Source organism: Hypanus sabinus, chromosome 16 (assembly GCF_030144855.1).
Source record: "Hypanus sabinus isolate sHypSab1 chromosome 16, sHypSab1.hap1, whole genome shotgun sequence".
Classification (NCBI taxonomy): Eukaryota; Metazoa; Chordata; class Chondrichthyes; order Myliobatiformes; family Dasyatidae; genus Hypanus; species Hypanus sabinus.
The window spans coordinates 84,287,370-84,310,814 of NC_082721.1; the positions used below are offsets into that span (position 1 = coordinate 84,287,370).

At 43.9% G+C, this 23,445-nt stretch overlaps 2 protein-coding genes across 5 annotated transcripts in view; one reads left to right on the top strand and one right to left on the bottom strand.

Moving 5' to 3' along the window:
* Window positions 1-19,338, bottom strand: part of angptl6 (angiopoietin-like 6) — a 37,319-nt gene extending 17,981 nt beyond the window's left edge. For 2 of the 4 annotated variants that reach the window (XR_009516190.1, XM_059992324.1), the window contains exons 1-3: window positions 18,999-19,337; window positions 8,356-9,029; window positions 1,621-1,813 (exon numbers count right to left, since the gene is read on the bottom strand). Coding sequence is in view for 3 of the 4 variants with exons in the window: in XM_059992324.1 (XP_059848307.1) it covers window positions 1,621-1,813; window positions 8,356-8,994 (832 nt within the window). In the remaining variant the exon portion in view is untranslated. Of the gene's footprint in view, window positions 1-1,620; window positions 1,814-8,355; window positions 9,030-18,998 lie in introns of all 4 variants that reach the window. The other 2 variants (XM_059992325.1, XM_059992326.1) reach the window with 2 other exon arrangements.
* Window positions 1-23,445, top strand: part of LOC132405926 (ras-specific guanine nucleotide-releasing factor RalGPS2-like) — a 114,709-nt gene that overhangs the window by 59,905 nt on the left and 31,359 nt on the right. The window lies entirely within an intron of this gene.

A 23,445-nucleotide genomic window follows, 5' to 3' on the forward strand; every position in this document is an offset into this window, starting at 1 on the left:
AGGGTTGGCACAACATTGTGGGTCGAAGGGCCTGTAATGTGCTGTACTATTCTATGTTCTATAAGACATAGGAGCAGAATTAGGCTCATCGAGTCCACTCTGCCATTTCATCATGGCTGATCCTGAATCCCATGCAACCCCATTCTCCAGCCCTCACCAGCTCCCCTTGATGCCCTGAACAATCGGGAATCTATCAACTTCTGCCTTAAATATACTCATGGACTCGGCCTCCACCACAGTCTGTGGCAGAGCATTCCACAGATTCACTACTCTCTGTCTTTTAAAAAGAAAAAAACCCTCCTTACTGCTGTTCTAAAAGGTCACTCTTCAATATTGAGACTGTGCCCTCTAGTTCTGGATACCCCCACCATAGGAAACACCCTCTCTACATCCACCTTATCTCGTCCTTTCAACATTCTGTAAGTTTCAATGAGATCCCCATGCATTCTTTTAAATTCCAATGAGTACAGGCCAATAGCTGCCAAATGCCTGTGTTAACCCCTTCATTCCTGGAATCATCCTCGTGAAGGTCCTCTGGACTCTCTCCACTGACAACACATCCTTCCTGAGATATGGGGCCCAAAAGGGTAGGCAGTACTCCAAGTGCAGCCTGACTAGTATCCTGTAAAGCTTCTGCATTATCCCCCTTTTTTAATATGCTCTTACCCCTTGAAATAAATGCTAACATTGCATTTGCCTTCTTTGCCACAGACCCGACCTGTAAATTAACCTTCTGGGAGTCTTGCACGAGGACTCCTAAGTCCCTCTGCACCTCTGATGTTTGAATTTTCTCCCCATTTGGATAATAGTCTGCACTATTGTTCCTTTTACTAAAATGCATTATCATACATTTCCTAACACTGTATTCCATCTGCCATTTTTTTGCCCATTCTTCCAATTTGTCTAAGTCCTGCTGCAATTGCATTGCTTCCTCAGCACTATCTTCCCCTCCACCTATCTTCAAATCATCCACAAACTTTGCCACACAGCCATTAATTCCGTTATCTAAATCATTGACAAACAATGTGAAAAGTAGCAGTCCCAATACTGACCCCCGAGGAACACCACTCGTCACTGGCAGCTAACTAGAAAAGGCCCCTTTTATTCCCACTCGCTGCCTCCTGCCTGTCAGCCATTCCTCTGTCCATGCCAGTATCTCTCCTGTGACAGATATTAGATCACCTTTTATTTTCTGATCCTTGGGTTCTTCCAAGAGTCAAAAATGATGAGCAGTCTTAATTACAGGATTTCAGTTTATAAGCAAACAAAAACTAAACAAATTAAAGAATTGAAAAACAATGCTAAGGGTGCAAGACAAAGGAATAAAGATGGTGTTTCTGAAAAATCTATCGCTTTTATAGATGAGATGAGGGAATTTCCTTAGTGATAAATTAGTTAATAGGCTGCATAATTGAAATTACATCACGTGGGTAATATGCTAAAACTTAACCGGTGAAAAATGAGAAAGGACATAAACCGTTAGTTTAGCTGCTATACCGCTTTCTGCCAGTGAGTGTGAAAAATGCATGAGTTGGTTAAAATGTACAAATAGTATAATTTTTAAAAAGTATTATTTTAAAGTGGTTTCCAACCAAGATTATGGAGCCGTTATTCACTCACCTGATGACTTAGTAGCTGTCACAATTGATACTACCGTAGGAAGCGACTGTTCCGTTCTCTTTAGTCTATCCTGTGTCATGCTGTATATCTGGTCTCTCAATATTTCATTGCCTGAAACCAGACTATTGCTCTTGTTGGTGCTGCCATTCAGATTGTTGGCTCTGGTGCCAAGAGATGTCTGTCCTGACTCCTGCTGGTAAAGATGAGATCCAGGTATCAACTTGGGCAAAGGACTTGCAGAAATGACAAATACGAATTTCCTGACTTAAAGCTTGAAAACATTCTTGTGCTGAAATTTTAGGAACATTATCCAAGCGAGGACTCCGAGAAGGGCTCAGAGCCCTGGGCCATTTTGACCCAGTGTTGATAGCTACAGTTCTATTAGATCAAACCATAAATGGGCCTCATCTTTTAGATATATCAGGAATGAACGTTGGGCTCATGGTGGGCTCAGCCGGAAGGTCAAGGTGAATGGGATCCATGGTTAATTGGCTGTCTGGATTCAGAATTTGCTTGTCCAAAGAACATAGGGTAGTGGTTGATGGGACTGATTTTTAGCTGGAGATTTGTGGCTAGTTGTGTTCTACAGTGAACAGTGCTGGAGCTTCTGCTGTACTCATCATGAAATGGATGAAACCCTGGTTGGGTTGGCTGTTAAAGTTACAGATGATACAAAGATTGGTGACATTGAAGATGGTGTAGAAGGTTGCCGAAAGATAGTTGCAGATGTGGGTGGAGAAATGCAGTTAGAGTTTAATCTAGGCAAGTGTGCAGTGTTCCATTTAGGAAGATCAAATGTAAAGGAGAAGTATGTAGGATTCTTGACTGCATTAATGTACAGAGAGCTCCTGGGAGTCCAAGTCCATTACTCCCTGAAAGTGAGTGGAAAAGAGGTCATATGGCTTGCTTGCTTTTGTTAGTTGAAACAATGAGTTCACGAGTGAGGGAGTTATGTGGCAGCTTTATAAAACTCTGGTTAGGCTGCATCTGGAACATTGCATTTAATTCTAGTCGCCCCTTTATCGAAAGGATGTGAAATTTACCGGCCAGAAGCAGAAGTTGTTTACCAGGATGCTGCCTGGATTAGAAGGAATGTGCCATAAGGAGAGGCTGGACAAACTCGAGCTGTCATTGGTATTTACTTTGAATTGGTGGACACTGAACGGAGGCATGATAGAGATTTTTAATCATGGGGAGCATAAGGCAAGCAGCTGGAATCCCTTTTTCCCAGAGCTGAAAAATCTTATTCCAATGGGTGTTCATTTAAGGTGAAAGTTGGGAGATTTCAAAAGATGTGCAGAACAAATTCTCTTTTAGAGTTGTGGGTATCTGGAATGCATTGCCAGGGTGGTGGCATCTATGAAAAGACATTGAAGAGGGATATGGGCCACGCACAGGCAGAAGGGAAGGGCTGTCATTAGCTTCACAACATAGTGGGCTGAAAGGCTATATATATACAGTGGCATGCAAAGTTTGGGCATCCCTGGTCAAAATTTCTGTTACTGCGAATAGTTAACTGAGTAGAAGATGAACTGATCCCCAAAAGTCATAAAATTAAAGATGAAACATTCTTTTCACCATTTTAAGCAAGATTAGTGTATTATTTTTGTTTTGTACAATTTTAGAGTTAAAAAAATGAAAGGAGCACCATGCAAAAGTTTTGGGCACCCCAAGAGGTTTGAGCTCTCAAATAACTTTTACCAAGGTCTCAGACCCTTAATTAGCTTGTTAGGGCTATGGCTTGTTCACAGTCATCGTTAGGAAAGGCCAGGTGAGCAAATTTCAAAGCTTTATAAATACCCTGACTCCTCAAACCTTGTCTCAACAATCAGCAGCCATGGGCTCCTCTAAGCAGCTGCCTAGCACTCTGAAAATTGAAATAAATGATGCCCACAAAGCAGGAGAAGGCTATAAGAAGTTAGCAAAACGTTTTCAGGTAGCCGTTTCCTCAGTTAGTAACGTAATTAAGAAATGGCAATTAACAGGAATGGTGGAGGTCAAGTTGAGGTCTGGAGGACCAAGAAAACTTTCCGAGAGAATTGCTCATAGGATTGCTAGAAAGGCAAATCAAGACTCCCGTTTGACTGCAAAAGACCTTCAGGAAGATTTAGCAGTCTCTGGAGTGGTGGTGCACTGTTCTATTGTGTAGCGACACCTGCACAAATATGACCTTCATGGAAAAAGAAGAAAACCTTTCCTGCATCCTCAGCACAAAATTCAGGGTCAAAAGTTTTCAACGGAACATCTAAACAAGCCTGATGTATTTTGGAAACAAGACTTGTGGACTGATGAAGTTAAATAGAACTTTTTGGCTGCAATGAGCAAAGATAAGTTTGGAGAAAAAAGGATGCAGAATTTCATGAAAAGAACACCTCTCCAACTGTTAAGCACGGGGGTGGATCGATCATGCCTTGGGCTTGTGTTGTAGCCAGTGGCACGGGGAACATTTCACTGGTAGAGAGATGAATGAATTCAATGAAATATCAGTGAATTCTGGAAGCAAACATCACACCGTCTGTAAAAAAAAACAACCTGAAAATGAAAAGAGGATGGTTTCCACAAGAGGATAATGATCCTAAGCAAACCTCAAAATCCATAAAGGACTACCTCAAGAGGCGCAAGTTGAAGGTTTTGCCATGGCCCTCACAGTCCCCCGACTTAAACATCATCGAAAATCTGTGGATAGACCTCAAAAGAGCAGTGCATGCATGACAGACCAAGAATCTCACGGAACTAGAAGCCTTTTGCAAGGAAGAATGGGTGAAAATCCCCCAAACAAGAATTGAAAGACTCTTTGTTGGCTACAGAAAGCGTTTACAAGCTGTGATACTTGCCAAAGGGGGTGTTACTAAGTACTGACCAAGCAAGGCGCCCAAAATTTTGCTTCGGGCCCTTTCCCTTATTTGTTATTTTGAAGTTGTAAAAGATGGAAATAAAAAAGTAATCTTGCTTAAATTATTAAAGAATATTGTCTATTGCTGCAAATCTCAACTCTTTTTCCACTTGAAAAGGGAGTCACCATTGTATCCCATAGGATGTCTTGCATGAGCTTCTTGCGTATTGACCATCTGTTGAAGGTCCTGACCTTTTCTTGGATGCTTGTGTCTGTGATGGGGAGGTGTTAACCAGCTGTTTCAACATTAAGGTCATTGCAGCTGTATCCTTTCTCCCCATTCCATATCCGGTTGAAATGGCTACACGTTAGTAAGGAACAGGATAATGGGCTTTTTCTTTGCCTTCTCTCTAGTCCGATAATTCTAATGCAATATGGGTATCTGCACTACCCAGACTAGGGTTTATTGTACATTACTTTTCTGATAAGACTTGGGTATATTGGAGTTTTACCTATACAATATTGAAGAAGCCATTCTAAGTGACAATGTAGAGGAACACAGAGCCTGTAGAATACTTTTTTTAAGCTTCAGAAGTGTGACCTAATTGTATGTGTCTACAGTTGTTGTTCACACAACCTTTTACATAGTTGGTTAACAAAGTAATAACACGAGATTCTGCAGATGCTGGAAATCCAGAACAACACGCACAGAATTCTGGAGGAGCTCAGCAGATCAGGTAGTGTCTGTGGATATTAATAAACAGTTGGCATTTCAGACTGGAAAGGAAGGGGAGAGATGCCTGAATAAAAAAGTGAGGGAAGGGAAGGGAAGCAGGCTAGCTAAAACATGATTGGTGAATCCACGTGGGCAGCGAAGGTGAAGGGCTGGAGATGAAAGATTCTGATAGGAGTGGACCATAGGAGGAAGGGGAGGAGGAGGGAACCCAGGGAGAAATGTTAAGCAGGTGAGAAAGAGGTAAAGAGGCCAGAGTAGGGAATAGAAGAGAGGAGGGGGGGAGGGGATTTTTTTTACTAGAGTGAGAAATTTTTATTTATACCATCAGGTTGGAGGTTTGCCAAACATAATATAAGGTGTTGCTCCTCCACCCTGCGTGTGGTCTCATCATGGCACAGCAGGTGAACGTGGACCGACATGTCAGGATGAGAATGGGAATCACAATTTAAAATGTTTGGCTACCAGGAAGTTCCACCTTGGCGGATGGAGCGGAAGTGCTCGACAAAGTGGTCCTCCAATTTACGAGGGGCCTCACCGATTCAGAGGGGGCCACATAGGGAGCACCAGATACAACAGACAACCCCTGCAGATCTGCAGGTGAAGTGTTGCCTCATCTGGAAGGACTGTTTGGGGCCACGAATGGAAGTGAGGGAGGAGGTGTTTGGGCAGGTTTGGCACTTTGGTGACTAGTAGGGTTAAGTGCCACGAGAGATTAGTGGGGGAAGGACAAGGGAGTCACGGACAATCCCTGCGGAGAGGGGGAGGTAAAGACGTGTTTGGTGGTAGGAGTTGTCGAGAATGATCTGTTGGATGTAAAGGCTGATGGCTTGTATGTAAAGACAAGAAGAACTCTCTCTCTGTTAAGGCGATGGGAAGATGGAGTAAGCGCAGATCTTTGGGAAACAGAAGTGGGTGAGGGCAGCATCAATGGTGGGTAATATAAATCTCTTTTTTTAATTAAACATGTGTCAATTACTGTTTCCTGAAGCAAGTACAACATTTCCATCCCTCCCATGTGAAGGATTGTTTCCCACCTTAGTGCTCAAATAACCTACCACTAATTTATGACATCTGACACTCCCCAACAAATAGAAATAGTTAAAAACACAAAATGCTGGCAGAACTCAGCAGGCCAGACAGCATCTATGGGAGGAGGTAGTGACAACGTTTCAGGCTGAAATCCTTCATCAGAAGGGTTTTGGCCCGAAACACTCCTACCACCAAACACATCTTTACCTCCCCCTCTCTGCAGGGATCATCCGTGACTCCCTTGTCCATTTGTCCTTCCCCCACTAATCTCTCCTGATGAAGGGTTTCGGCCCGAAAAGTCGTCACTACCTCCTCCCATAGATGCTGTCTGGCCTGCCGAGTTCTGCCGGCAGTTTGTGGCTTTATTTATTTCCAGCATCTGCAGATTCACTCGTGTTGAAATAGAAATAGTTTCTGTCTACTTGTCCTGTGATTTTCCCCTTCTATTTCTAGTGTATTAAATGCAAAGGAATGCGATCTACAGAATTCGTAGTGCAGAGGGAGCATTGTATGTTGTATTATTAGAGGGAGAGAAGGCTATGCACACTGAGACAAAGCTGCTAATGGGATGGAAGGGTTGAGTTCCCAGGACCACCAATCTGGCCTGGCATCCTGAGCTTTCGAGACAGAGTCCTCTACATTTAATTATCTCTGCATACCCGGGGGGAAGAGGATCTAAAGTGCTAATTGTAGTGGGGCTGATGTGCAATCTGCTCAGTTGATGCAGAACAGCAGTGTGAATATCTTTCCATCTCCGTTACAGTGCTTATTCTGTACTTGACTGAAATTTACAGAATCATACACTTTTTGTTGTATGGTTCAGGGGCGGCACAGTAGTGTAGTGGTTAGCACAACGCCGTGCAGCATGGGCAACATGGGTTCAATACTCGCCGTTGCCTGTAAGACATTTGTACGTTCTCCCCGTGACCCCATGGGTTTCCTCAGGGTGTTCCAGTTTCCTCCCACAGTCCAAAGATGCACCGGTTGGTAGGTTAATTGGTCATTGGGCTAGGGTTAAATTGGATTGCTGGGTGGCGTGGCTGAAGGACTGGAAGGGCCTATTCCGTGTTGTGTCTAAATAAAAAATAATATAAGGAGCTTCAAAGATTTTAAATTAGTATAAAAATGAAATACGTGATAGCAGTTTCTTTTATGTTAGAAGTCCATGTTAACTTGGAACAAGGCTGGATTCTGATTTATTTATTTGTCCACTCAACCATCTAAATGTTTCTTAGAGGGTCTTAAGTCCAGATTTTTCATGATTTATACAGTAGGTGAGTTTTTGTGGGATTTGGGCCTCTCTGTCAATAAGACTGTGTTTGGTGTCCATCTGTTGTCCTGAAGCTGGGGGGTGGGGTGGGGTTGTTAAATGTTTGTACAGCTGAGGGGTTTGTACAGCAGAAAGCTCCCCTCTCGAGTGACACTGCCACTTGAAAAGGTACTGCTGTTCTTTCATCATTGTGCGTCAAATTCCTGGGAACACCCCCTTCAAAAGCTTTGCGAAAGTAATTTCATCACACAAAACGCAATGGCTCAGTAAGGCAGCTCATCACCATCTTCTAGAGGGTAGTTAAGGGTGGACGATAAATACTGACCCACTTGGATCCTCCATCGTACGAGAAAGTAATGGGTTAATAGGTGTACAGGGTGCCTGGGAACGTGCCCAAGGGAATTACTGAACCAGACACAGCTGTACAGCTTAGAAATAGGTCCATGTCCATTCTTCCCTCCCCACTGATCTCCCTCCCCCACCTTCTAATTCTGCCTCTTTCCTTTCCGGTCCCGTTCCGGTCCGGAAACGTCACTCTTGGCCTGGCCTGGTTAGTTCCTCCTGCATTTTGTGCAGCTATTATGTCCAGTTGGGTTCATGATGACCAATGTGGACGTGCTGGGCCAGAGGCTCTGTGACTTGTAGCTGATACTCCTCAGGAAAGCAGATCTACCACCCTTGCTCATTTGTAGCTGCGGGCACACAGCAATGTGATCTGACTCTTAATTGCCCCCTGGAATCGCCTTCCAACTGCAGTAGAAAGAACGTTTTAGGGTTGGGCAAAAGATGCCCAGCTTGTCATTGATGGCCACGTGCCAGAGAGGAATGTGAAAATGAGCATCTCACAGAAAAGTCCAAGTCTTTTACCTGTTGGATCTGCTGATGGTGCATGGGGGCCGGCTGACTGCAGTGCTTCTCCAGCTGAGTAATCGTGCGGCTCTGGTTGTTGATGAGGGTGGTGAGGGCTGTGTACTTGCGCTCCAGGTCCCTGTATCTGATGGATAGCCTCAGCACTTCAGCTGTGATGTTGAGCACCTTGTTCTCCAGCCTGGAGATCTCCAGGGAGTCATCCTTCTTCTGGACGATCTCGTGCAGCAACTGGGCGTAGAGCTGGGACACCCTGGAGTTCATGTTGCGGCTTTCTTTCCGCAGGGACTTGACCTCGTCGATCACGCGTCCATCCAGTTCCACCATCTGCCTGAGGTCTTCGATCTGCTGCTGCTGCTCGCGCATCTGACCCCGCATGGCCTGCAGCTCGCTCTTGTTCACGCTGTCATTTCCACCAGCGGCCATCTTGGTGCTCAGGCAGATGGGGCCAGTCAGCCGTTGCTGGGGAACGATGAAGGTGTAGGTGCATTTGGTGGCGGGTGCGCTCTCTGGGGATCGGGCACTGCGACGGTTGGCTTCCCTGGCCTCTCTGAGCTTGTCAGCCTCGGTTTCCGTGGGAGTCCTTTCGGCTCCTGCTAGTCTGATCAGCAGGAAAAGGCAGATGATGAGCTTCAGCATTGTTCAAACTAGTGTGTGTGAAGCGGTTCCCAAATCTGCAATAAAATAAAATCCTGAGTTTTAGGCTTGTAATCTTCCCTCTAAACTGTGTCCTACAGCTCGTAAACTACAGCCATTGCTGTAAGGTTGGAAGTGCATCAGCACTATTGCGTATAGTAACCCTCACAAAGTGATAGTGACCAGGTATTCCAACTGATGGCAGAAACATCAATTTCCTAACTTCTTGTAATCCTCCCTCTTCTTCCATTTTCCCCATTCTGCTCTCCTCTTGCCTCTTCTGACCTGTCCATCTCCCTCCCTGACCCATGCCTGTCCTCCTCCTATTCTCCTTCTCTCGCTCCTCTCCTACCAGATTCCTCCTTCATCCCTTTTTCCACCTATATCACCTTCCAGATTCTCACTTCATTGCCTACTCCCCCACCCACCTAGCTTCAGCTTTCACCTTCTAGCATGTACTCCTTCCCTCCTATCTCTTCCCCTCCCCTCCCACCTCACTTTCTAGTCCTGATAAAGGATCTCGGCCCGAAACATTCTTTTCCATAGTTGCTGCCTGACCTGCTGTGTTCTTCCAGCATTTTGTGTGTTGCTTTGGATTTCCAGCATCTACAGAATCTTTTGTGTTCATGAGGGATAAATATTGGATCTGCCACATGAAGAGAATGCCTTGCTGTTTAACCTGGTGCCTTAGGATCACTGGCAGGCACCTGAGAAGGTGGACAGGGCTTTGATTTTGTATCCCATCCAAAAGACAGCATCTCAACCAACATGGGAGTTTCTCTTCCTAATGAACTGGAGTATTAGCTTAAATTTTTGGGCTCATGTTGTGGTCTGTGACTTGACTCAGAGGGGAGAGTGGGACCAACTGAGCCGCAGCTGAAACTCGATGGAAATGAAAGTAATGCTAGCGTTCTGTAGTCCTCTGTCCTACAAGCGGTAAAACGTGCCTGAGCTTCCAAGGTTCCCTCGGGTGGCTTATTGAATTCCTCTATGTTACTTATTGGTGCCAGTCTGGATGGAAGCGGCCAGCTGTGGAATAGCGTCCAGGGAGAGGGCAACAAGACGTAGAAGTGGAATTAAATCTGCTCTGCCATTCACTCATGCTAGTACTTTTAAAGGGGAGAAGTGTGGGATAACACTTGGATTTTAATTTTCATTTTTCTTTTCCTATCCCTGCTCTCTGAGGCTTTAGCCCCAGCATTTCTGAAGACTGATTTTTTTCCCCCTTTTTATTTCCCCCACTGCTTCCACCCTCACTTTCACCTTTTAACTGTCATCTGCCAATAGCTCTGGCATTCCCTCTGCTACCCCTAAGAACATGAGAGATTGGGCAGATGCTGGAAATCCAGAGGAACACACACAAAATGGTCAGGTAGTGACGATGGAGAGGAATAAAGCCCTGAAGGGTCTTGGCCTAAAACGTTGACTATTTGCTCTTATTTCTAGAGATGCTGCCTTACCTGCTGAGTTCCTCCAGTACTTTGTGTGTTGCTGCTTTTAAGATGCTTGTGAAAGTCTACCTCTGTGCAAATCAACAACTGACCCCCTCCTTGGCTCATCTAGAAATCCTTTGATGTCAAGCACCAAGTAAACGTGATATTTTATTGGGAAAGAACATCAGTAAAATATTTATAGCTACTTTGCTTTCCACACAAGCTTGTGATTCCTCTCTGCCAACATATTTATAGATAGAAGATCTCACTTGAGACTTCACCCTTATGTGTAAATCCTGACTTTGTCGTCTCTTACTGGGGATTTGACTGAGACCTGTAATATTACTTGGCTTTTTTTTAAAAAAAAACCTTCACTTAATACACTCTTTGGTTTTAGGGTGCAGGAGCAATTCTGTGCTGTGCATTATCTAGGATTGCCTGACTGCAGTGTGTTAGTGTGCAGTTGGCGTTTTCAAGGTCTGTTTATGTTTCAGGGCAATGAAAGATTGTCTTTTGAAGGATAACATTGATATATAAACATTCGATTGCAGTAATGAAGAGAAGAAACGTGTGTCTGCTGCTCCCTTTGATTACTGTTATTATGACTTCACTTTATTTTTCTAAGAGCAAACTTCGAGGGTTGTATAAGTATTGTATGGTAAACTTTATCCTCCTGGGAGAGTATGGATGTGCTTTGAGAAGGTGATGGGCCAAGCTTTGAAATATTGCACTCTATATCGGGAAGTCGTGGCAGTCTTGTTGGACAGAGTTACAGAATTCAAAGGTGGAATGGCAGTAGGAAAAAAAGAAGAGGCTCCAAAACAGATGTTGATGATTCTGTATGCAGCTGAATCTCCAATTACTTTACTGTGACTGAAGTAATTTTGATATATCGTCATAGATGTAATATAGAAAATACAGCAGCCAATTTCTGCACAGTTAGCTTTGAAAAAGAGCAATTTTTAAAAATATCAAAATCAAGTTTAGTATCGCTGGTGTATGTTGTGAAATTTGGTGTCTTTGCGACAGCAATACAAAGAAATACATAATAGAAAAATATCACAGTAAGTATACTGTGTATGTGCGTATGTAGTGTGTAATGTGTATGTATAGTAGTGCAAAAATGGAAATAAAACTTGTGCAGTAGTGTTCATGGGTTCAATGTCCATTCAGAAATCAGATGGCACATAGGAAAAAGCTGTTCCTTAATCGTTGAGTGTGTGCCTTCAGGCTCCTGTACCTCCTTCCTGATGGTATGACCTGGGTGATGAGGGTCGTCGATGATGGATGCTGCCTTTTTGAGACATTTCTCCTTGAAGATGCCCTGGATACTATGGAGGCTGGTACCCATGATGGAGCTGACTTGGTTTACAATGCTCTGCAGCTTATTTTGTTCCTGTACAGTAGCCCCCACCCTTATACCAGACAGTGAAACAACCAGGTAGAATGCCCTCCATGGAACATCTGTAAAAATCTGAGTGTTTTTAGTGACATACCAAATCTCTTCAAACTCCTAATGAAATATAGCTGTTGTCCTACCTTCTTTGTAGCCGCATCGATACGTTAGGCCCAGGATAGACCCTCAGAGATATTGACACCCAGGTACTTGAAATTACTCACTCTTTCCACTTCTGCTCCCTCTAAGAAGACTGGTGTGTGTTCCCTTGACTTGCCCTTCCTGAAGTCCACAATCAGTTCTTTGGTCCTGACATGACGTGCAAGGCTACTACTACGACACCACTCAACTAGCTGATGTATCTCACTCCTATACGCCCTCTTGTCACCATACTGCATTTAAAGGGTAGCGCAGACTGAGATGTTGAGATTTTTCATATACAGGGCCCATGTATATCATTTCAACCAGCAGACCTTGCTTCTGGCAATGCCGTAATCTCTCAGCACTGTGATTGGGTGTATCAGCCTAGGTTTATCCGCTCAAGTCTCTGGAGGGGATCTTTACCCCACAGGCTTTGTCTTGATAAGCTAGAGTAGTTGTCACCAACCTTTTTAAGCCCAAAATCCCCTACCTCAGCCTTAGTGAAAGGCGAGATCGACCCCAGATCGATTAGTTACACGCATGCGCACCAGGGCAGAAAAGACCCCGCAACCCGGAAGTAGAAATAATGTACGCACCCTTTTTTTGCACTGCGGACTTGTTTAATATTGACAATATTCTTGCGGGCCAGCTGACGGGGGTGGGGGGTGTGGGGGTGGGGAGGAGGATTGTTAAACGCAACAGGAATACAGCGATACTCGAAGCAGGTTCCTTGCGTCCAGTCTATTCCACAATTTAGTTTTCGCGGCTCTCAGCACTTAGCTTCTGTCCCGCGCTGCTCAAGTTTTTTCCGCTGAGAAAGCTCAACGGGTTAGTCTTTAAGTGCAGGGTGCTTGGACTCAGGGTACCGAAGCAGTTTTGAGGGCTCCACTGCCTTATTAGGCAGCCTCCGGGCCTGAACTCCAGCCTCCTGCCCACCCGCTGCCAGACACCCTGGCCAGGTGCGGTTGGTTGTGGATCAGGTGAGAGGAGAAGGTCAGGGCCGGAGGTCTCCATGCCGGGGCCACGGCAATTGCAGTCCGGAGAGAGCGAGCGACCGAGCGAGGAGTGCGACAGGACGCCTGCCCCCCTTGTAGGATCCATCGGCAGACAAAAGTTTGTTTCAGTAGATTGCAGTGCGGTAGCTGCTCTGATACTTACAAAGCGCTGAGCCCGAATTAGGTCGTCTGCAAATATTTTAGCACTGGGTTCCCCACAAATATTTGGTGTGTTAAACAGGTTTAGAGGCAGCGCCCATCTGTCCGCGCTCCAGGCCAGTAGTAACGGCACTTCCCACCGGCCATGCAAGGCCAACCAGTGATTGCTGGCGCGAGGGTGTCACTGCGTTTAGGCAACTGATGACCTCGCGTGCGTTCAAGTTCAACAGTGGGTGTGACGGGATGAGGAAAGGTGCAGCTGACTCATTGTTTCCTCATGGCCTGGTGGTTGGGGACCAGTGAATTACCCTGTGTAGTGCGGGGGAGCTACACGCACGCGCACTGGGCAGAAAGAATGGAACTAAAACCCCGCAACCCGGAAACAATCTCTCAACAGTATTTGTGTATTTATTTTTCTTTTTTTTTTGGGATCTACTGGGAAAGTCTCAAAGATCGACTAATCAATCGCGATCGACGGGTTGGCGACCACTAGAGTGTGACCCACTAAGCCAGTCTAATCATCCAGTCCATAAGATATAGAGCAGAATTATACCATTCAGCCCATCAAATCTGCTCCACCATCCATCATGTTTGATTTATTATCCCTCTCGCGCCCCCCCCCCCCCATTCTCCCTTCTCCCTGTAACTTTCACACCCTGGCTAATCAAGAACCTATCAATCTCTGCTTTAAGTACACCCATTGAATTAGCCTTCAGCTGCTAGTGCCAATAGATTCCACAGATCAACCACCATCTGGCTGAGAAATTCCTCCTCATCCTTGTATTCTGAGGCTCTCCCATTACAGTAAACACCCTCTTCCATGTCCACTTTACCTAGGTCTTTCAATATTCAAAAGTCCTGACTACTGTCAGCTCAGCTTCCTTTCACGAGCTTTGCTTCTGGATTACTAATTTAAAACAAAGATCTGAAAGGTGCTAAATTGTAAATGTGGTAACATTACAAAAAAGGATATAGCAAAGGGATCTGGGAGTAGAGACCCATAATTCCTTGAAGGTGGCGCCACAGATAGATAGGGTTGTAAAGAAAGCTTTTGGCACATTGGCCTTCATAAATCAAAGTACTGAGTACAGGAGATAGAACGTTATGTTGAAATTGTATAAGACGTTAGTGAGGCATGATTTGGAGTATTGTGTGCAGTTTAAGTCACCTATCTATAGGAAAGAGTACAGAGAAAATTTACCAGGGTGTTGCTGGGTCTGGAGGACCTGAGTTATAAGGAAAGATTGTAAAGGTTAGGACTGTGAGTATATTTAAAGCAGAAATTGATAGATTCTTGATTAGTCAGTGTCAAAAGTTACAGGGAGAAGGCAGGAGAATGGGGTTGAAAGGGATAATAAATCAGCCATGATGGAATGGCAGAGCAGATTTGATGGGCCAAATAGACTTCTGCTCCTATGGAAAATTTGCAGAAGTGCTTTATAGCTTCATTGCTTGTTTGGCGGAGATTACTCACTTTGTTGAATCAGGTTGGCATATTTTGGTGGAATTTTGCCTTGTGGTTTGGTTGTGTTATTTTGTATGAGGATGTTGGCGAGGGCAGTTTTTATTACTACGTTTTCCCAAAATGTTTTGAAAGCCCTTTACAAGCAGGAACAGGTGTGCATTTATTTAGTGCCTTTTTCTGAATGCCACAGTAGTTGTAGTATGGTAAATGCTGCATTACACACCAAGTTTACAACAGGAAGTATGACTATACACTCAGTGGCCATTTCGTTAGGTTCCTGGTAGAACACATTGTGATCTTCTCTGCTGTAGCCCATCCATTTCAAAGTTCGACATGTTGTGCATGCAGAGATGCTTTTCTGCACACCACTGTTGTAACATATGGTTATTAGAGTTACTGTTGCTTTCTGGTCAGCCGAGACAAGTCTGGCCATTCTCCTCTGACCTTGCTCATTAACAAGGCATATTTGCTCACAGAACTGCCATTCGCTGGATTTTTTGGGGGTTTTTTTTACACCATTCTCCATAAACTCTAGAGACTGGTGTGTGTGCAAATCTTAGATCAGCAGTTTCTGAGATACTCAAACCACCCCATCTGGCACTGAAGATCACATTTCTTCCCCATTCTGATGTTTGATCTGAACAACAACTGAACCTCTTGACCATGTCTGCATGCTTTCATGCATTGAGTTGCTGCCACATGATTGGTTGATTAGATATTTGCATTGACGAGCAGGTGTGCAGGTGTACCTAATAAAGTGACCACTGAGTGTAGGTAGCCCAGTGACCCAGAGAATGGGAAACATCTCTGGTTCCTCACCAATGATCACTATTGTGACATACTCCTGAAATGCATGTCCACAGATCTCAGATAAGAATTGTGCTCCCAGATCAAGTCAAGTCAAGTCGCTTTTATTGTCATTTCAACCATAACTGCTGGTACAGTACACAGTAAAAACGAAACAACGTTCCTCCAGAACCATGGTACTACATGAAACAACACAAAACTTTACCAGACTACCTGAAATAACACAAAACTACACTAGACTATGTGAAACAACACAAAACTACACCAGACTACCTGAAATAACACAAAACTACACTAGACTACCTGAAGTAACACAAAACTACACTAGACTATGTGAAACAACACAAAACTACACTAGACTACCTGAAACAATACAAAACTACATTAGACTTCAGACCTACACGAGACTATATAAAGTGCACAAAACAGTGCAAGACAGTACAATAATTAATAAGCAAGACAATAGGCACAGTAAAATGGCAAATTACAACAATAATAAATGATGCAAATATAACGTAATTGTAAACAATGTTTTTGCAGGAATTGAGAAAGAAATGAGCAAAAATTGCAAAGGGAGTTGAGTGGTGTTCAGTTGAGTGTGTGTGGGTGTTTAAGTTGGTGTCAGACTCGACTCTGGGTATTGAGGAGTCTAATGGCTTGGAGGAAGAAACTGTTACACAGTCTGGTCGTGAGAGCCCGAATGCTTCGGTACCTTTTCAGCTGGCAGGAGGGAGAAGCATCATGAATTGATAACATGTTAGGCATAACATAAACATCTATAACATAACATGAACTGATGCATGTTATGATTTGAATAGTTGTTTTTTTTATTATCTTCTGGTTTTGAGTTGGGTTTTTGCTGCTTAATCCTAGTTCTAAGAGTGCAATGTATTGAAGAACAAGAAGACCAGCAAAGCAATAAAGAGTCCTACAGTGGAACTTCAATCTCCTGAAAACATGAGCCAGGAACAGTTCAGCTTGTCCAGCAATACTTGCCTGTAGCATGGTCTTTGTTAACCCCAACTCAACCCACCTGAGGATTGCATATTACCCCCATCCTCTTTCCAAAAAGTCCAGAGTATCCTGAGAGATGAAAACGTCCAGGGCCAAACCCTACTTCCGGAAACTAAAATTGGTCCAGTGGGAGCCGTCTGTGAAGACCTGCATGACAAGATCTCTCCAGTCGAGGACCTGTGTTGTTCCTTCCAGAAGACAATTGGTCAGCACCCTATCCCAATGATGTATTCTGGCGGGGGAGGGGGAGTGGAGGAACCATCACTAGCATTTGGTCACTTTACATTTTGTCTCTATGGTCCTACCTGCAATTAAACTGGAATAATCTATCAAAAATCAGGGGATCTGGATCTTTGAACATACCTACTGATCCATCCTAAGTGACGAATCTGTGGAATTCATTGCCACAGATGACTGTGGAAGCCACATCATCAGGTATTTTAAAGCAGAGGGTGATGGGTTCTTGATCAGTGAGACGTCAAAGGCTATGGGGCTGAGAAAGATAATAAATTAGCCATGATTGGAGCTGACCTGGTGGGCCCTCTGGCCTAATTCTGCCTCCTTGCCATGTGGTTTGATGGAAACGGTAGAACAGAGCGTGCACGAGACACGCATGAGAAAACCATGAATTGTTCAGTGCACAGACTACGAAACACTTGAAACTTCAAGGTGAGCCCTGCTCTCAGCAGAAGTTTGAGCTCCATGCTGGTCATTTGCCGTCCTATTTGTCTACCCTTGTTCCCTGCTATGACTCTGTCATGCAAGAGTCTTTACAGATAACACCCAGTGCTTGGGACCGGTTTTGATTGCTGGTGGGTTTTGCCCATTTTCCTGCCTCCCTTAAGAGCTGTTCTCCGATTTAAAACTCTTGGAATACTGCCTGTCCTCTCTGGCTTCCAACAGTTTTGCAGCAAGTCTGTGGTTGTGGTATTTATACTTGTGTTTCTGTGATCTTGTGCTCTCACTGTTTGGGTTGTGCAGAATATAAATACAGCATTACAGTATCTGCAGTTTTGTTCAGAAGCAAAATCTTCCCCATCACCCTTTTGATAGTACCAATGTCTTTTTGTCATCTTTGTAATTTGACAAATTCAATTGTATGAATTCCATTAAGAAGAGGACATTGGTGTTAAAATGAATGAAATTAAATTCCCAGTTGCCTAAGAGGTCTCTCAGTATCTCTCTGAGGAGGGAAGGTTATTCAGTAATGAGAGGGGAGTGCTTTGAGGACTCCCATGCATGTATGGTGAATATTAAGCTTTCAATATCATGAGCTCAAAATTAATCTGCGCTGGAGATTCCAAAAAACACAGGCCACATGTGCTGAAGGACCTTTGAAGGAAGTTGACTTTTACCTGCTTTACCGCTGTGGAATTCAAATCTTGCAGACTGGCCTCCTTTGAGTACATTCTTTGGTGTACACTTTCCCTACCATGATGAGGCCCTGCTCCCTACTCCCTGAATCCTCTAGCTCTCGTCACAGATCCTGCCTCCCAGCCCTTATCCCTGCCCTGATTGTATATTTGATTCCAGATTCCTTAATCCGCCGTCTTCTGATTCTTGCCGCAATTCCTCTCCCCACCAACATTCCCACATTTCACAGATTGCCGAACTTCCTCTGTTCGCTCTCCACGGTTGCCAGAGCAGAAGAAAGAACCTTGTGTGGCTTGGGCTTTGTCCACGTTGCCTTTGTGTGCCAAAACAGCTGCCACAGGATGCAAGTACCCTGCACAACCCCCACCCCCCACCCAACTTCCCTCCGAGCTGTTCTCCTGTAATGTAGCTTTCCTAACCTGGATGAATATCTATTCATCGTTTAATATCACCTTTCATAATAATATTACTTGTAGGTGTAAAGTTGCTTACAGATAAAAATAGTTTGCAGAAAATAACTTGGACAAAAGTGTCTTGTGTTAGAAGACTAACTTTTAACAGCTGAGACATTACTTCTTGAAGTACAAAATCTTTTGCAGGCACCACATCCGTTCTTACAAGAAGTTGTATTTATAAAGCACTTTTTAATGTATAAACTATCTTGAGGAATTCCACAGGACTATTGCTGAACAAAATTGATACCGAGTTGCATAAAGTCAGTGGGTTGGATGCAGTGTGTTGTAAAGCTTTGGCAGCTGAAGGAATGGCTGTTAACAGTGAAACAATCAAATTTAAAGATGAAGTTGGAATTGGAGTAAAATTTAACTTTGTAGTGCTGGAGAAGGTTACAGAGAAAGGGAGGGGGTGAATAGTGGGGAAGGGTCTTAACCTGAATGGAATCAGGACTGAGATGAGATGTATATATGTGACTTAGTTTCCGTGAAAGATGGGTTGCCTGGTCATTTATAACTATTCTCTGGCCTCTTCGAAAGTTACAGGGTGTTTGATGTCAACCTAAAAAAATACGCAAGGGATCATTTGTGCTCACTGATTAGAAAATATACTTTTGTTTTATTTCTTTGAGAAGTTGTAGTGCATCCATCCCTAAAAGCAACAAACTAATTTTTATCAGAGAAAAAATATTCTTTTTAAAATCTAAAATCCTAAAATGCATTCAGACTTTATAACAGACTGTTCTGATGGTAACTTCGTAGCACCCTTACCTGTGTTTAGAAGTCTTTTCAGTAGCTGTGATGTGACTTTCTGTCAGCTCTCGTTCTCAGCTTCCAGCAAAGGGAAGAATTTGAGTAAAACAAACCATCGTAGATCCCACTTCAGCAGTTCACATCTAACTGGGTTCCCGGCTGTACTTGAACAGGCTGGGCAGGTGAATTCTCTGCGTTCAGATTATCGCCCTCTCAGTTGAGTTAGTGCTGGGTTCTTTGTCGTTCCATGCTGGAGGGAGGCAGCTGAGAGCAGTTGTCAGTGTGGGACAGTGCAGAGAGGCAGCCCCTCTTAGGACTAATCATCTCGCTCAAAGCAGCAGCAGCCTCTCATCTCCCCGCCCATTAGAGGCTTGGTTTGGTAGATTAAAGCCTCAATGCTCTCTCCTTGCAATGACTCGAGATAGCTGTTGCTCCTCCCCAAACAGCAATGAACTCCTGACCAAGATCCAGCTGATTCGGGCAGTAAATCCTGTTGCCTCAGAATTTCTGTCCTCTGATTTGGGTTTAACTTTTACTTGTAAACTGAAGTTTTTGAACCTCTGAAAACAGTTTGAGGTGCATATCCTGTGTGAAAGTGAATAGAAATTAGTCAGCTGGTGAGGGGGTGGGGGGTGGACCTAGACTTGTTCAGGGGGAAAGTGAAAGTGTATATACATCTGTGTAAGTGTGCTCAGATGCACGGAGATTTGTTATTGTGTTTGCATCCGCTTGCAAAAGCATGCCATCCCTCTTGACATTTGATTGCTTCTTGCCAAAAGCACCACGTTTCCCTTGCGAAATAGGACTGGGTTTTGGCATTCTGTCCGACTGGGCAGGGCCGCGCGGCAGTCCAGGACACCAGGCCATCTCGATAAGGGAGAGAAGACAGCTTGCGGTGAAGGAAATAAGCACTTTTCATTTGTATAGTACTTTATTGCAGTAAGGACAGATTAGAAAGTTCCACAGGCAGTATCAAAGTAAAACTAACAGTCTCCACATAAGGACACACCAGGATGATCAAAAAAAAACTCAGTCAAAGAGAGGTTTTAACGATAAAGAGGAAATATAAGTTTAGTGAATTGTTATCCTTGGGGACATCATAATAGCGGTAATCAGTGTGCAAACAGAAACCCCAGTTCAATTCCTGCTGTTGCTGTAAGGAGTTTTTACTTCCTCCCTGTGACAGCCTGGGTTTCTTCCTAGAGTGTACAAAGATGTACCAGTTGTTCATTGTAATTGTTCATTGTAAGTTGTCCCATGATTAGGATTGCTGGGCAGCAGGTTGGAGAGGCCTATTCGATTCTGTATCTCAATAAATAAAAACACTCAATGTTCGCCATGTGCATCACTCGTTTGTTAAGTGCTGTTCTGTACAACGTGGCCGATCATGGTCTTTCCATAACCGTGATTGTTCTTGGCCAATTTCTCTACAGAAGTGGTTTGCCATTGCCTTTTCTGGGCAGTGCCTTTACAAGACGGGTGACCCCGGCCATTATCAATCCTCTTCAGAGATTGTCTGCCTGGTGTCAGGGCTTGCACATCCAGAACTTGTGCTTCCCTATCAAATCTTTAATTGATTCTTGACTCCTGGTTTCTTGGCATCAGCATTTATGAACTTGTGTGGCTTAGCACTACAGGCATGAACAGAATGAATGGCTTCTTTCCTTTTGCACTGACCATCATTTCTACTTATTCAATTCGTGTTCATTTGAGAGAATTGTGATGCCCAGCCATTTTGATTTGTACTATGTCACAGCATGACTGATGTAGACAGGGAAATGGACTGTGAACTCTCACACTGTTTTTGGTAAACTGTACTGATCCGTAACTCTAGAAGTGGGGAGGGGAAAAGCTCAAGATCTCAGGAAAGTCGACCACTGCTTTCCACTGCACCTGTCATGGCCAATCATCTCCACTGTCAGCTGATGTATACCATCATCAGGTAAAAGAACTTTGTGTCAGCAGCCGTTACCATTCTCTGCAAGGCGCTCCTTTTGTGGTTTGACCACCTGGAATAGATTTATAGCATATCTTAAAGGAGCCTCTGCCAGTAAGGATTACCAGAAGGGCCTTTGTAACTGAATGTGATTAAATGTGGGGGTTAACATGGGCTGAATTTAAGGCGGAGGGCAGGGATCTGAGAATTATTGCCTTAGAAGAAATTAGTGATATGAAATTTGAAAACAAAGTTTAGAATTTTAAGCAAGAGGCTTTGAATAGCAGGGAGCAAATGTAGGTTGCTGGAGACTGGCGAATAGAACATGGCAGGAGTTGAGGTAGAGGCAGCAGAGTTTGAAAGCCCTCCATTTTCAGAGGGCAGAAGTGGGAGCAGCTTTGCATTGGCATCGTCAAGTTTGGGGCAACAAAGACACAGATGGGGTCAGGATCTTGTGCTGAAGTGTCTGTGGTGGGGTTTGAATCCTTAATTTACTGAGCTTGGCTGAGGCTAATAGATTCTAGCTCAGAATTTGAATTGGATTTATTATCTCAGACATATGACATGAATTTTATTATTCTGAGGCAACTGTAGATTTCAGAATAAGGCCTGATATCACCAGCATATGTTGTGAAATTTGTTGCCTTTACTGCAATTTAGTTTTCTTCTATGGTTATGTACTCCTACAAATATATAGTTAAATTAGTGCAAAAAGAGAAACATAATGTAGTGAGGTAGTGTTCACGGGTTCAATATCCATTCAGAAATCGGATGGCAGAGGGGAAGAAGCTGTTCCTGAATCACTCAGTGTGTGCATTCAGGCTCCTGTACCTCCTTCCCGATGGTAACAATGAGAACAAGGCTTGATCTGGGTGATGGGGGTCCTTAATGAGGGATGCCACTTCTCTGAGGCATTGCTCCTTGAAGATGTCCTGTATACTATAAAGACTGGTGCTCATGATGGAGCTGACTAAGTTTACAACTTGCTGCAGCTTATTTTGATCCTGTGCAGTAACCACCCCCCACCCCCACACCAGATGGTGATGGAGCCAATCAGAATTCTCTCCATGTACAACTGTAGAAATTTTCGAGTGTTTTAGGTAACATACCAAATCTCCTCAAACTCCTAATGAAGTATTGTTGTGCTTCTTTGTAGCTGCATAATTATGTTGGGTGCAGGTTAAATCCTCAGGGATATTGATACCCAGGAACTTGAAATCGCTCACTCTCTCTACCTCTGATCCCTCTGTGAGAACTGCTGTGTGTGTTACCTCATCTTACCCTTCCTGAAGTTCACATTCAGTTCTTTAGTCTTACTGACATTGAGTGCAAAGTTGTTGCTGCTATACCATTCAACTAGCTGATATATCTCGCTCCTGTACGCCCTCTCGTCACCAACTGAAATTCTGCCAACAATAGTTGTGTTGTCAGCAAATTCATAGAGGGCATTTGAGCTGTGCCTAGCCACACAGTCATGGCTGTAGAGAGAGTAGAACAGTACAAAAAGCATAAGAATCTAATTAATAAAAGTAAATCAATAGTTTAAAGAATAATGAGGTAGCTAATGTGCTTGGATTCATGGACCATTCAGAAACCTGATGGTGAAGGAGAAGTTGTTGTTCCTAAATTGAGAATGGGTCTTCAGACTCCTATATCTACTCCCTGATGTAGTAATGAGAATGAGGCAGGGAGCGCCCTTAATGATGGGTACTGCTTTCTTGAGGTGCTACCTCTTGAAGTCCTCAATGGTGGGGAGGGGATATGCCTATGATGGAGCTGACAAAGTCTACAACCTTCTGCAGCCTCTGTAAACCTTCCTCCTGTGTAAACCTGTGATGAACCCATCAGAATGATCTCCACTGAACATCTACAGAAATTTGCAAGGGTCTTTACTGATAGACCAGATCTCCTCAAACACCAAAGCGAAGTAGAACCACTTGTGTGCCCTTATAATTGCACCGATATGTTAAACTTGGGGCAGGTCCTCTGAGATGTTGATACCCGGAAACTTGAAAATACTCCCCTTTCCAATACTGACCCTCCCCCCAATGGACTGATGTGTGTTCTCCTGATTTCTCCTTCCTTAAAGTCCACGATCATTTCCTCGATCTTGCTGACGTAGTGAATCATTGTTGTCCAGTCGACCAGATGCTGTTTCAGCTGAGGTCCATGGCCCAGGTTATGAATCTGGTTTTCCTCTACATCCCATGAGTCTCCAATCTGTTGAGAAAGCTTAAAAAATGTGCTTAATATACCAAAGGGATGCTACTCCCTGTTTCACCAGCTTAAAAGCTGAGAAAACACTGTAGAATAGTGAAGGACTTCTGTTTGATTGGAATGCACCAGTAACCAAGTAGGAGGCTATTATAGTAAAAAGTCAGTCTGATACTTTCAGTTTACTTGGTGGTGTCAGACCAAATGAATGAGGTAGGTTCCAGGCCATCAGGATTTTGAAATTATTAGATGCCAAATTAGTGGAGTTTTTCTGTTTTCCTGGAGGTTTCCTGGTCCATGCTGATCCTGGTCAGA